We start from the raw sequence: 12,495 nt of genomic DNA, 5'->3' as shown, positions 1-12,495 counted from the left end.
GTATTTGCTAACCGCCCCAACCGAGTAACCGAGGCCCGGCCTTGTGTGAATCAAGTACTAGAGGCTACCGATAATCTTTTGGTAATCGGTCGGGTTTACATCATTTCCTGTTTCATCTCTTGTTAAGCTCAATTTTTGGTCCATTGGCTTTTGTGTTGGATTGCAATTCCACATTCCAACAGATTCCAAAATCTTCTTCACGTAACCTGATTTCTTTATCGTGATCCCATCATACGTTTGATCAACTTCGACACCGAGATAGTAAGTGAGTCTGCCAAGGTCACTCATTTCAAACACAGATTGCAATTTTAATTTAAAACTTTGTACCTCCACTTCATTTACTCCGGTAACAATAAGATCATCCACGTACACCCAACGATCAAGGAGCCCGTAGACCGTTTGAGCATGTATACTGCCGGCTCCGATGCACATCGAACGAAACCGAAATCCTTTAGTGACTTATCAAGGCGGGCATTCCAAGCCCGTGGTGCCTGCCTTAACCCATATAACGCCTTATTGAGCTTGTATACCATGTGTTCTTTACCCTTCACTACGAACCCGTCTGGTTGTGCAACGAATACATCTTCTTTTAGTATACCATTCATGAAAGCCGATTTAACATCAAGATGATGTACAAACCAGCCCTCTTTTGCTGCTAAAGAGAGCAACAACCGAACTGTTTCTAATCGCGCCACCGGTGCGTAAACTTCATCAAAATCGACCCCTTTTTTCTGCACGTAGCCCTTCGCCACCACCCGGGCATTGTGTTTTACCGTATTACCTTCCGCATCCTTTTTTAACTAGTAAACCCACTTCAACCCGATTACTTTCTGACCCTTTGGCAGGTTAACCAAAGTCCAGGTTTGGTTCTTCTCAATCGATTCTAATTCGTTCTTCATGGCCGCTTCCCAATCACTATTACTTGCAGCTTCTCTGTAAGATGTTGGCTCATCTCCCGCGAGCAACAATTCTTCATTTTGATCTTCAATTTGTACTGTTTCATCATAGAGTTCTGATAGGGATCGAAAGCCTTGAGGTGGGGTATGATCATAATTAGTGTTACCCACCTCTTGGTTCTCATTACGAATTGGTGCCGGTGAGATTTGAGAAGGAACGGGTGACGACATGTTTTGGGTGTCGTTATGAGGTTGAGTTGGTTCATAGGGCATTTGTTGTTGGGTAAATGGGGAAGTGTTGTCAAAATGGATAATAGCCCAATTTGGTCTCTTGGTCTCTGAATCGGTTCTTCACATTGGCCTTCACTCCAAGCCCATTTTCTTTTTTCTTCAAACACCACATCACGAGCAACATACACTTTCATTTGATTAGGGTTACGCAGCCTGTATGCTTTGCTACCTTCTTCAACTCCAAGATACATCATCGTTGAACTTCTATCACTGAGCTTTGTCATCTGCGCTGGCAACTTCTTCACATGCGCTACACAACCAAACACTTTAAGATGGTGGAGATTCGGTATACCCCCCTCCAACCTTCATAGGGTGTTTTATTTTTTAACCCCTTTGTCATGACCCGATTAAGTATATAAACTGCATGTCTGACCGCCTCTCCCCACAATGTCTCCGGCACCTGCATGGTCTTCAACAATGACCTAGTAACTTCAAGAATGGTGCGGTTACGCCGTTCGACCACACCGCTTTGTTGCGGAGAGTATGTTTTGTATTGTCTCTTTATTCCTTCCTGTTCTCAAATAAATCAAACTCACGAGAATTAAATTCACCACCACGGTCTGTTCGTAGTCCCTTGACCTTATAATTACTTTCTCCTTCGACCTGGTTCTTGAACCTTTTAAATAGTTCAAGTGCTTCATCTTTTTTCTTGATAACATAGATCCACATGAATCGACAATAATCATCAACAATTAACAGGAAATACCGGTTACCTCCCTTTGTTTCAGGCGATATCGGGCCTCACAGATCTGTGTGAACGAGTTCTAACGGATTGCTCACTCTCCACTGTGTCTCACTCAGGAATGGTTCCCTTGCTTTCTTCGCTACCAAACATCCATCACATATTTGTGTCGGGTATGGTATGTTTGGCATTCCTTTAACCAACCCCATTTTCACCATAGAGTCGAGAACTCTGAAGCTTACGTGTCCAAACCTTGCATGCCCGACCCAAGCCTCGTCATCCGTCTTTAGTGCCAAACAAACTGGTTTAACTATCTTCAAAACCACTTTGTACAGTCGGTTCTTGGCCCGCTGTACTTTTGTCACCGATTTACCGGTCTCGTTGAAAACCCAAAGATACTCGCGTTTCATCCTGACCTCATACCCATCTTCCATCATTTGGCCCAAACTGATGATGTTACTACGAAGGACATGTATATAATATACCTCAGGATGACAGGAATCATAAATTGATTACCATTTTTGCACTCGAACACTATCGTCCCCTTTCCTTTAATCTGAACTACCGAACCATCTCCAAAGCTTACTTGGCCTGTCACTTTGTCATCCAACTCTGCAAAAGACTCTTTAGCCCCTGACATATGATTAATTGCTCCTGTATCAAGGTACCAAGTATCACCAAACATTTCCTTTTTATCCCCGTGCTTGTGAAAAACTAATGTTTCTTCATTCAACATAACCATGTGATTCACCTTTTCTTCATGAACTGCCAACCAAAGACCCAATTCATCATCGTGTTTTTCCACCAAATTCGCTTCAACCTTTTTTTCGTTCTTACATTCCGATGCGAAATGCCCTTGTTCATTGCAATTGAAGCACGTGACGTGTTTCTTATCACGCGGCTTACGACTCGTTTCGCCCGAGTCACGGTTCGAACCACCACTCCAGTGGCCTCCTCTACCACGGTATGAACCTTTTCTTCATGACCCACTACGATCGCCCCTGTCTTGGTACGAACCCCGACCACGTCCGCTAGTTGAGAAACCTCTTCCGGTTCCCTTTTGGGTCTGTTGAGATTCATTTTGGGTGAACAACAACCCATTGTCACCGGGCACATTAATTTTCCGCTGATTCAACCTATCTTCATAAGCCTTTAACCGCTCAATCGCCTCTTCGAAGAACATTGAATCAACGTCCGAACATTGTTCTATAGAAGCAACAAGTTGGAGATACTTTTCAGGGGCTGAATCAAGTAATTTCCTGATGAGTACGTTCTCTTCCAACGTTTCACCAAGGCTACTGAATTTGGAAATCATACCACTTAATTTCCCGGAAAAGTCATCAATGCTTTCACGTCTTTCATCTTCAATGAGTCAAACTCTCGCTTGAGTGTGTGTAGACGCGCCTTCAACGAGTCTTCAACGACTCCCAAATTTCACTCGCCGTCTTCTTCTTTGCGACCGGCAATAAGACGTCTTCGGGAATCGCTTGAAAAATGAAGGCTCGGGCCGTCTTGTTCTTCTTCTCGTCAGCGGCCGTACTGGCCTGAGGTTCGACTGAATCCCACAACCCGTGGGCATCTATGACAGCTTCCATCTTGATGGACCATGTGGTATAGTTTGTAGCGGTTAGGGTAGGGATTTGCAATGAAATTGAACTGGCTTCTTTCAGGGCTGCAACACTTGTGTTTGCGACAGACATGTTGTTAAACTTCGGGTATTTGGGCATAAACCTTGAGCGCTCTGATACTAAATGTTGGTAAATCAGTAGCTAACAAGAACAAAAGAGCTGGGACAATTTTTTTGTGTTTTATAACTTCAAAATATGATTACAAGACTGGGAAATAACTTTGAGAGTGCATCAAAATAAACTATGCCTACTGATGCTTAAATAGAGAAAACAAAAATAATGAAACAAACATCCCACGTTGCATGTAGCCCATGATCTCCACACGCAATTAACTGATTTTATCTTCCACTAACTCTATAACTATTTCCATAACAAATGGACACTTTCTGACGAAGCAACAATTAGTTAACAGTTTACACACTACAACACACACATACATATGACTAGTAATCCTTATTTATAAACAAATACAAATATTCTAGAAGATCTTTTCCATGTTAAAGCTAAACTCGTGCACCGATTTTCGTCTGCTTTAATTATTAACTTGACCATAAATATATTTCGAGTTTCGAATTTTGGTATCGCAAGTCACAAATTATTGTCCTTACACTATATACGGTTTTGACCTTCCATTGCTTATTTACAATTTTGACATATACAACAGAATCTTAGAAGACAATTTGCTTGAAGGACCGCTTCCTCAAAATCTTGGTCGTTTGAACCGTTTAAAAAGACTATATGGTTACTAGACCTTGTTCACAGAATAACTTATCTCTTGTTCATTGATAAATTAAAATATCTTAATTATCATTTTTCTTGCAGCCTTCTTTCTGCAAATAACTTTAATGGAACCATACCAGAATCGTATGGCAATCTGACCAGTTTAGAATATTCGTAAGTCGTGTTTTGTTTCTTTAGACCAAAACGTGAATCAATAAATAATTTTGTCAAAAAGTTTTGAAACATTTGTATTATTCTTGCAGTAGGATGGATGGGAATTCCTTATCTGGGAGAATACCTGATGTGTTATTGGATACTTGACGAACATCACGAGGCTGTGTGCATTATTTTGCTTTCTTTTGTTAAATAGTTCAACTTCGAAAATATTCATTATATATAACTTATTATTCAGTGATTTGCAAGGAACTTCAATGAGCGGGCCGATTCCTACTACAATATCTCGGTTGACGAAGTTGAAGGAATTGTGAGCACATTATTAACCCTCCAGTTTGAGTTCTCTTTTCTGTGTTTCCTTTTGTTTTTGGCTTTTCATATATTCATTGTTTCTGCCAGGAGGATAACTGATTTAGCAGGGACATCAAGTTCACAATTTCCTAAACTGCACAATATGACAAATGATTATGTTGTAAGTTGACTGCATGAATGCATGACAAAAGAATGGAATAATGAGTTAATTTATTAACATGATTTTATATCAGGGTCCTGAGAAATTGTTTACTTAATGACTCAATACCTGATGACATAGGAGATCAGCTGCGAAGTTTGAAGCTTATGTAAGTCTTTTTTATTTGTTGGGACATTAAAGGTGTTGGTAATTTCCTATGATTAGTATTACTTGGCCAACGAGTTTGGTTGTTATCGAGTTGAATTATAACAAGTTGGCTATGTCCTATCTTGCAATTCGTATCAGAGTCTAACCAATCTAGGGAATTAGCCTTTATAAATTGAGTTATGGTTTACCATTGTAACTAAAGTTGAATCAATTATATTGGATAACGACCAAAATGGCTCTTTTTACCAACACCATTCACTGACTACCCCCCTCAAACCAAAAATACCTAAAATGGCCACTTTTTATACTGTTTTTGACATCAAACGGATCTATTGACACCAATCTGTTTTTGAACCAACCACATCTAGATGCGTATACACTTAAATGGTCGGCCATTGATCTATTCTGTCAGGCTTCATATATGTTATGATGGGTCTTATATCTATTCACTCGGGCTTCATATCTATACTGTTGGGCCCGACAGAATAATATTACATACGAAAATGATGTCCGGCGTAATAGATATAGAGGCCCGACAGAATAGATATGAGCCAACGGAATAGATCTACGGTCGACCGTTTAAAAATTTACGTGTCTAGATGTGGTTGGTTAAAAAACGGAAGGGTTTGAATCCGACAGTTTAGAAAGTAGTCATTTTGGGTATTTTTGGTTTTGGGGTGGGGGTGGGGGGAGGGGGGTGGTCAAGAAATGTTGTTGGTAAAAAGGGTCATTTTGGTCATCACCCCATATATTAATTGTTTAGTATTTTTCCACATTGAGTTTTGTTAATTGTTTTGATATCAAAATCATCACTTGAAAAGGGTAGTAAAAGGGCGTACCCAGTGCACTAGACTCCCGAGTTTGTGCAGGGTCCGGGGAGGGGCCAGATTGCTTCGCGATATGTACACATTGTCCCCTACACTTATTTTGTGCAACAGGTTGTTTCCATGGCTAGAACTAGGTCACAAAACAACAAACTTACCAGTTACTTAAGATCCGCCCTCACTTGAAAATGGTAGTAAAGACTGTTAATTGTTTCAACTTATCAATTTTCTTTTTTTTTTCAGAGACTTCAGCTTCAACAATTTAAGTGGTGCAATACCCAATTCATTTGGGAACAAATCCTTTGATGCCTTGTATGCAACTAATTATAAATATTTTTACACCTAAATTGCCTGTTTATTTTAGTTTTTGAGGTAAAATGTTGTCTATGACTCCATGGATGTAGATTTTTAAATAACAACTTGCTATCCGGCGAGATACCGACTTGGATAATTTCAAAGCAAGAAAATACAGACCAAAAGATAAAGATGTTAGTAATACTCCTTAATTGTGTTATGAATTCATATTATTCTTTTTTATGTTTTTGGTGTTTGTGATACTATTCTAAAGACCTATGATTTATATTACTTCCATTTTTCTTATTGTAGTGACTTATCTTACAACAACTTTACAACAACTTTACATGGCCGTCTCAACAACAGATAAGTTGTGACACATCTGATGTGTAAGTTTTTGTATCCTATACTTAATATGTGTGTGTGCACATAAGTTTTTAACCCTGTACTTAATTTTTGGCTTATCACTGGATACCTTTACCACAGGAATTTAATTGCAGCTCTTTCGCCTACAACCACGAGCTACAAGTATTTCCGATCGCTGATCTTTGAATACATTTGTATTGTATATAATGATGTTACCTAACTTGACTTTATAATCTTATATAGAGATGCTTGGTGTTTGCATGACCAACTTACTTGCAGAAATCCAAACCGTAAGAGTGTCAATATATATAGTCATTTCCTCTCTATTTTTTTCTTTGTATTGGTGTGCAAAATGGGTGGGTCTCAATTTCACGAACATGTCCACAAATGCAATACATTGCAGGTCATTCTTTATTTATTAATTGTGGTGGAGGCACAACAATGTTTGAAGGAAACGAATATAAAGACGATACAACGAACGAAGGATCTCACTATTCTTGAGCGGGGAATGGGCTTATAGCACAAATGGTGTTTTCACGGGCAACGATAAGGCTCAATTCATTGCCAGTGTATCAAATAGAGCTGGTGGTGAAATATATAGAACCGCTCGTGTTGCTCCAACGTCACTCAGGTACTATGGACTGTGTTTGCGGCCCGTAGTTATAAAGTGAGGCTTCACTTTGCAGAAATACGTTATACGAATGACACCACTTTTAGTAGTCTTGGAAGGGGCTATTTTGATATATCCATACGTGTAAGTGGCATGTCAGCTTTGTTTATTGGTGGTGGTTTAGATTTTACTACATGATCAATACAGCTAATAATATTGCTGTCTTCAGTTGGAGTATTAGTAACAAACATTATATGGCTTTTCATTTAGGGAATTCGGAAACGGCAAAACTTCAACATTGCAGACGAAGCTAAAGGTGTTCGCAGGCCTTTTTATTTGGATTTTGATAACGTTACGATTAATGGTACCACCCTGGATATCCACTTGTATTGGGCAGGGAAGGGGACTAATGCCATTCCTGATAGAGGTGTATACGGGCCTCTTTTATCCGCTATCGCAATAACTCCAAGTAAGTACTTTGTAAGGCTATGTGTAGTGGAGGAGCTACAAAATGGGACAACTTGCGCCATGTGACGCTCACTCAGCAAATGGTGGATTTTTGTTTTAAGGGGGTAATAATGTTGTAGCCTCACACACACACACACATAGATATATATCACACACACACACCATTAAAATAATAATAAAACAAAAGCACAAGTGAACGACACAATCCCCCCCCAACACACACACAACAATTCACCCCTTTGTAGCCCGGGGGCGGTGTTCCACAAAGTTGGGGGGGCGGTGTTCCACAAAGTTGTCCCCCAAAACTCCCCAAATTGTTGCCCATTACGGATAGCCTAATTAGTATCATGTTTCATTATTCTGATGTGGCAATGGTTCCTCGTTACATTTCTTGTCTTTACTTGTTTGTTTCATTTTATTTCTTCAGTTTTAAGAGCAAGTTTAACCTACGTGTTATTCCTTTATGCAGACTATAAAGTCAATACGGGACTTTCTGATGGAGCTATAGCCGGAATTGTGGTTGGTTCGTGTGCATTTGTCGGGTTAGTTCTAGCAATACTTTGGAAAAAAGGTTATCTATGTGGATCTAAAGTAGACAAAGGTAAGAACAATATACAAGATAGGTGGGTCTATTATAATATGTCAAAAAAGGCCGGGTTGAAAATAATGGGTGACCTGTAAAAACTATTATTTTTATATTTTTGTTATCTTTTGGTTAAGTAACTAACATGTTATATAAAAAAACAATGTTATTACAATAAAGATCTAGCTCTTTAAATAAAAGCAAAATAGGAGGATCTGTGGAATAAAAATAGACTTAAACAACTTTCAACCAACTTGACAAACCAAACCAACCCCCCTCCCCTCCCCCCTCTTTTGTTCTTCAAAAAATATAACCAACTTCGTTCATTCACAATTGGTTCATCTATTTTTTTTCTAAAGAAACCCATTACCTCTTTTAACTATACTTAAATATATCCAAATTGGTTATCTAGTTCTTGTATGGTCTTCAAAATCACATGTGTTAGCTAAAAACGTTATTTTTGTCACAAAGCTTCTTGCACTTCAACTACAAACGAGTTATTTTAGTCTACGGCAAATCAAATCCGCAACTCATAACTTTAATTCATCAAATCAGATTGGTGAAGGAGGTTTTGGACCCGTTTACAAGGTGAAAAAAAACACACTCATGAACATTATCTTTTATTTAAATGTATATTTAAAGTAATTATATTCATAAAAATTCACTTATTTTTAGGGTGTACTCACAGACGGTTCTGAGATTGCTGTTAAGCAGTGTTAAGCAGTTATCTTCAAAATCAAAACAGGGGAATCGTGAATTTGTCACTGAGATAGGCATGATGTCTGCTTTACAACATCCAAATCTTGTAAAACTTTATGGATGTTGCATTGAAGGAAAAGAATTACTATTAATATATGAATACTTGGAAAATAACTGTCTAGCACGTGCTCTTTTTGGTAAGTACTTTACTAGTCTTATATACTTGTGTTAAGTTAAGGTGTAAAGCTTAGCTTGTTAATTATTTATTTAGTAATTTTATTTATATAAAATATAGTTATTTTCATCATATTTATAATTTATACATTCAACTTGGCTCGAGCTTTTAGTTAGCCAATCTCAAGTAGTTTAGAAACATACCGCTCTTTTACATTGATATTTTTTTATATTAGAGAAATTAATTAGTTGACAATAACATGCTATAGGCGTTGAGGGCCAGAAACTTAATTTGAACTGGCCACAAGAAAGAAGATATTTATGGGAATAGCACACGGCTTAGCTTATCTCCATGAAGAATCAAGATTAAAAATAGTTCATAGAGACATAAAAACCACCAATGTGCTTCTTGATAGAGATCTTAATGCTAAAATATCAGATTTTGGTTTAGCAAAATTGGATGAAGAAGAGAACACCCATATTAGCACACGGATTGCTGGAACAATGTAAGTTTTTATATTCCTTTTTAACTTCTTTTTATTCTTTATACATGTATTATAGAATAATTTAAATCTTGAGATGGAGTTGGGGTCTATTTGGAAGCATCCTCTCTTTTTCTTTTAGGATAAGGATATGGTTTGCCTATGTCTCAAACTCCTTGAACCTTTCCAATCGTCTGGCTATGGGTGAACTTTTACTAAATATCGTTGTTGTATTAAAATGTGAAGATAATTATTAGTGCGTATATGTAGAGGGTATATGGCTCCAGAATACGCAATGAGAGGTTACTTAACTGATAAGGCAGATGTTTACAGCTTTGGAGTTGTTGCATTAGAGATTGTTAGCGGGAAATGTAATACAAATTACAAGCCAAAGGGAGAGTCTGTCTACCTCCTTGACTGGGTACATTCAATACTACATACCATTATATTTTATTTTCTTATATTTTAGTATGGGCCAAGTTGAATGACCCGCAAATGCCTTTTTTTATCCCTTTACATTATTTTGTTTGGTACTATAATCCTCAAACTCCTTTTGTAGTAGTTTAATATTACATAAAAGATCCATTTACAATCCATTATTTATCATGCCAACAAGTTAAAGAGGTAAAGTGATGCATGTGTTAAACTAGGGGAGGGCATAGATTAATCCGGGTTGCTACTAAACCAGAATTTTGGTATTTAGGTTACACACATAATTACTTTTAATATTGGCACAAAATGTTTATTAAGATATAACTTCTAGCATGATGCTACAAGAAAATACCAAAACTGTACATATTAACTATACACATATAATTAACCAACTATATAACATATTTATCGGGGGGAAATGATCATTGCATTCTTGACAAGTTCAGTTTTTTCAAGTATTCAGTTATCATTCTTAACCACTTTACAAATAGTTAACAATGATAGTTTAGAAAAATATATTGTGGATTATTTCACAGTGTTTGACACATTTTCATTTTAGTTCTTTCATCTTATTTGACCCGTTTAATAAGATAAAAGAAGCTAACCATTCATTTTCCTTTTGAAGGCTTATGTGCTACAAGAGCAAGGAAATCTTTTGGATCTAGTGGACCCTTGTCTAGAAAATTACTCAAAACAAGAGGCAATGAGGATGCTTAACTTGGCTCTTCTATGCACAAATTCATCTCCCTCCCTAAGGCCTCCCATGTCAAAAGTGGTCAAAATGTTGGAAGGCAAGATGCTGGTTCAGCCCCCGATGGTGAAACAAGATCTGGACATGAGGTTTAAAGCCTTTGACTTGCTATCACATGACAGTCAAGCACACGTCTCCACCATCCCAACCAGTAGTAGCACTAGGAGCATCTCCAGTGATGGTCCATGGGTAGATTTATCAATTTACGACAATTAGACCCATGAAAGCAAGGAAAGTTCTTCAGAAAATAAGCTTCTACCCGACCTTTATGATGTGGATTTATAATTGAATAAATTGGTATGGTTATGTTGATTTTTTTGTTATTTGTTATAAATTCTTTATATTATAATTTAAAAATATAGTAGAGTGACATGTGTCCATTTTAAAAAAAAAATCTCATTTTGTTCGATGTGTAATTATATAAAGTGTAGCAGACGTTTTACTTGGTTGAATAAAAATATAATACTTGATTTACACCTTGTAGTTATGATCCATATATCAAGAATTGATTTTGAAGTGTACATTGTAGCTGAATTAAACATTGTGTAGACCTGATTGAAGCTTCTGATCAGATCTGGGATCGTGATCTCAGAACTCACATCACTCTTGAACATAATTGATAGAGACAGGTGTTTTGTAGTGTATAGAGGTAGGGTACCAAAAAGGCCCAAATACCCTTAAGTATTATCGGCGGGTCAGTAGGAAGCTCCTCACAAGGCACCCGCGGAATATATGGATCATCCGCATAACTTTGTAAAAGAAGAACATCCTTATATCATGCGGAAGCATCCAGGCACCTTCATACGTCATCCGCATGGTAGCACGTTCAACCGCCAAAATGACCAAGAGGCAATACCATCTGGACAACTGTAAATAACCAATTACCTTCTAGAAGAACTACCACGATTGTTACTATACGTGACTCATTAACCAATGAATAAAGAACACCTGACCAGGTTGTTATAACCGTGCACATGGCTAGGGATTAGCCCCTCCTATCATAGATCAACACGTGTCTAGGTTGTTATACCCATGCATATGCAACGTATAGCTCAAACCTATCATTGGTGGACACGTGTCCAGACGGTTACAAGAGGTCTTCTAGAATGGGACAGCTGGCCCAATCATATTCTCACATCCTTCGGCTATAAATACTCTCTCGATCTCCATGAGTATTCATTCACTCCCCCCTTAACTACTCTAAATACTTAAGTGCTTTCTCTTTGTAAGAACTGTACTTATTCTCTCCGGTGGTTACGGGAAGACCCCCCTCTTGTCCTTCCAGTAACGAGCTCACGGTGTCTGTTTTGCAGGTTCCGGTCATTGGACTTTGGGAGGTTGTGCTCATATCGTAGTTGGTTGTTATCCGTATCCTACCCTATGGACTCATTAGATCTAGGACCCACCGTCAAGGAGATTAGATCCGTATTTCTTTCTAATGGATAAACAAACAAAACAATATTAAAAAAAGGGATGGTATGTTGCTAAGTGATTGCAATTTATTGATAATACAATTATATATTAATACACGAATAAACATAAACACACTCATACACAAGGTTTCATCTCATGTCCAGAATTCATCTCGGAAAAGGTGACTACAAAACCACACCTAATGAAACGAAATATCCTTGTATATATTTCCGAGTTCACACATCATCCGCGCCTGATTTTAACTATAGTTTCGCTGAAACATTCTTCAAGTGAAACTATATGTTTGCTCTCAAGCGAAACAAACATACTTTTGCTTCATCTTCATACATTCACTTGAGCTCCTCAAACCATAACCACCAAGCGAAACA

General features: G+C 37.9%; 1 protein-coding gene and 1 pseudogene across 2 annotated transcripts; one reads left to right on the top strand and one right to left on the bottom strand.

The window, feature by feature from the left end:
- Window positions 1-1,928: 1,928 nt before the first annotated feature.
- Window positions 1,929-3,184, bottom strand: LOC143590148 (uncharacterized). Its single transcript, XM_077070720.1, has 3 exons — window positions 2,914-3,184; window positions 2,456-2,634; window positions 1,929-2,354 (listed from the first exon to the last, which is right to left on the bottom strand). Exons 1-3 carry the CDS (start codon window positions 3,182-3,184, stop codon window positions 1,929-1,931), a joined length of 876 nt encoding a protein of 291 aa, XP_076926835.1.
- A 383-nt stretch (window positions 3,185-3,567) lies between these two features.
- On the top strand, window positions 3,568-11,205 carry LOC143590147 (putative LRR receptor-like serine/threonine-protein kinase At1g53440; annotated as a pseudogene). Its single transcript, XR_013145417.1, has 16 exons — window positions 3,568-3,626; window positions 4,320-4,391; window positions 4,937-5,011; window positions 6,078-6,146; window positions 6,239-6,322; window positions 6,441-6,517; window positions 6,615-6,656; window positions 6,738-6,784; window positions 6,898-7,248; window positions 7,375-7,573; window positions 8,042-8,173; window positions 8,625-8,743; window positions 8,831-9,051; window positions 9,298-9,534; window positions 9,781-9,931; window positions 10,568-11,205. The product of XR_013145417.1 is annotated as a putative LRR receptor-like serine/threonine-protein kinase At1g53440 (transcript).
- Window positions 11,206-12,495: the final 1,290 nt, after the last annotated feature.

Source organism: Bidens hawaiensis, unplaced genomic scaffold (assembly GCF_021521415.1).
Source record: "Bidens hawaiensis isolate Kalapana, Puna unplaced genomic scaffold, B.hawaiensis_p1.1 tig00038185_1, whole genome shotgun sequence".
In the NCBI taxonomy this organism is placed as follows: domain Eukaryota; kingdom Viridiplantae; phylum Streptophyta; class Magnoliopsida; order Asterales; family Asteraceae; genus Bidens; species Bidens hawaiensis.
This window is presented reverse-complemented; position numbering and strand designations above follow the sequence as displayed.

Excerpts from the sequence above, each read along its gene's own strand:
- LOC143590148 (XM_077070720.1), bottom strand. The coding sequence starts at position 3,184 with ATGATTTCCAAATTCAGTAGCCTTGGTGAAACGTTGGAAGAGAACGTA. Across the intron at positions 2,635-2,913 it reads CCAAAAGGGAACCGGAAGAG|TTCATGAAGAAAAGGTGAAT; the intron begins GTTTCTCAACTA and ends TTTGGTTGGCAG. Across the intron at positions 2,355-2,455 it reads ATGACAAAGTGACAGGCCAA|GTATATTATATACATGTCCT; the intron begins GTAAGCTTTGGA and ends TGTCATCCTGAG.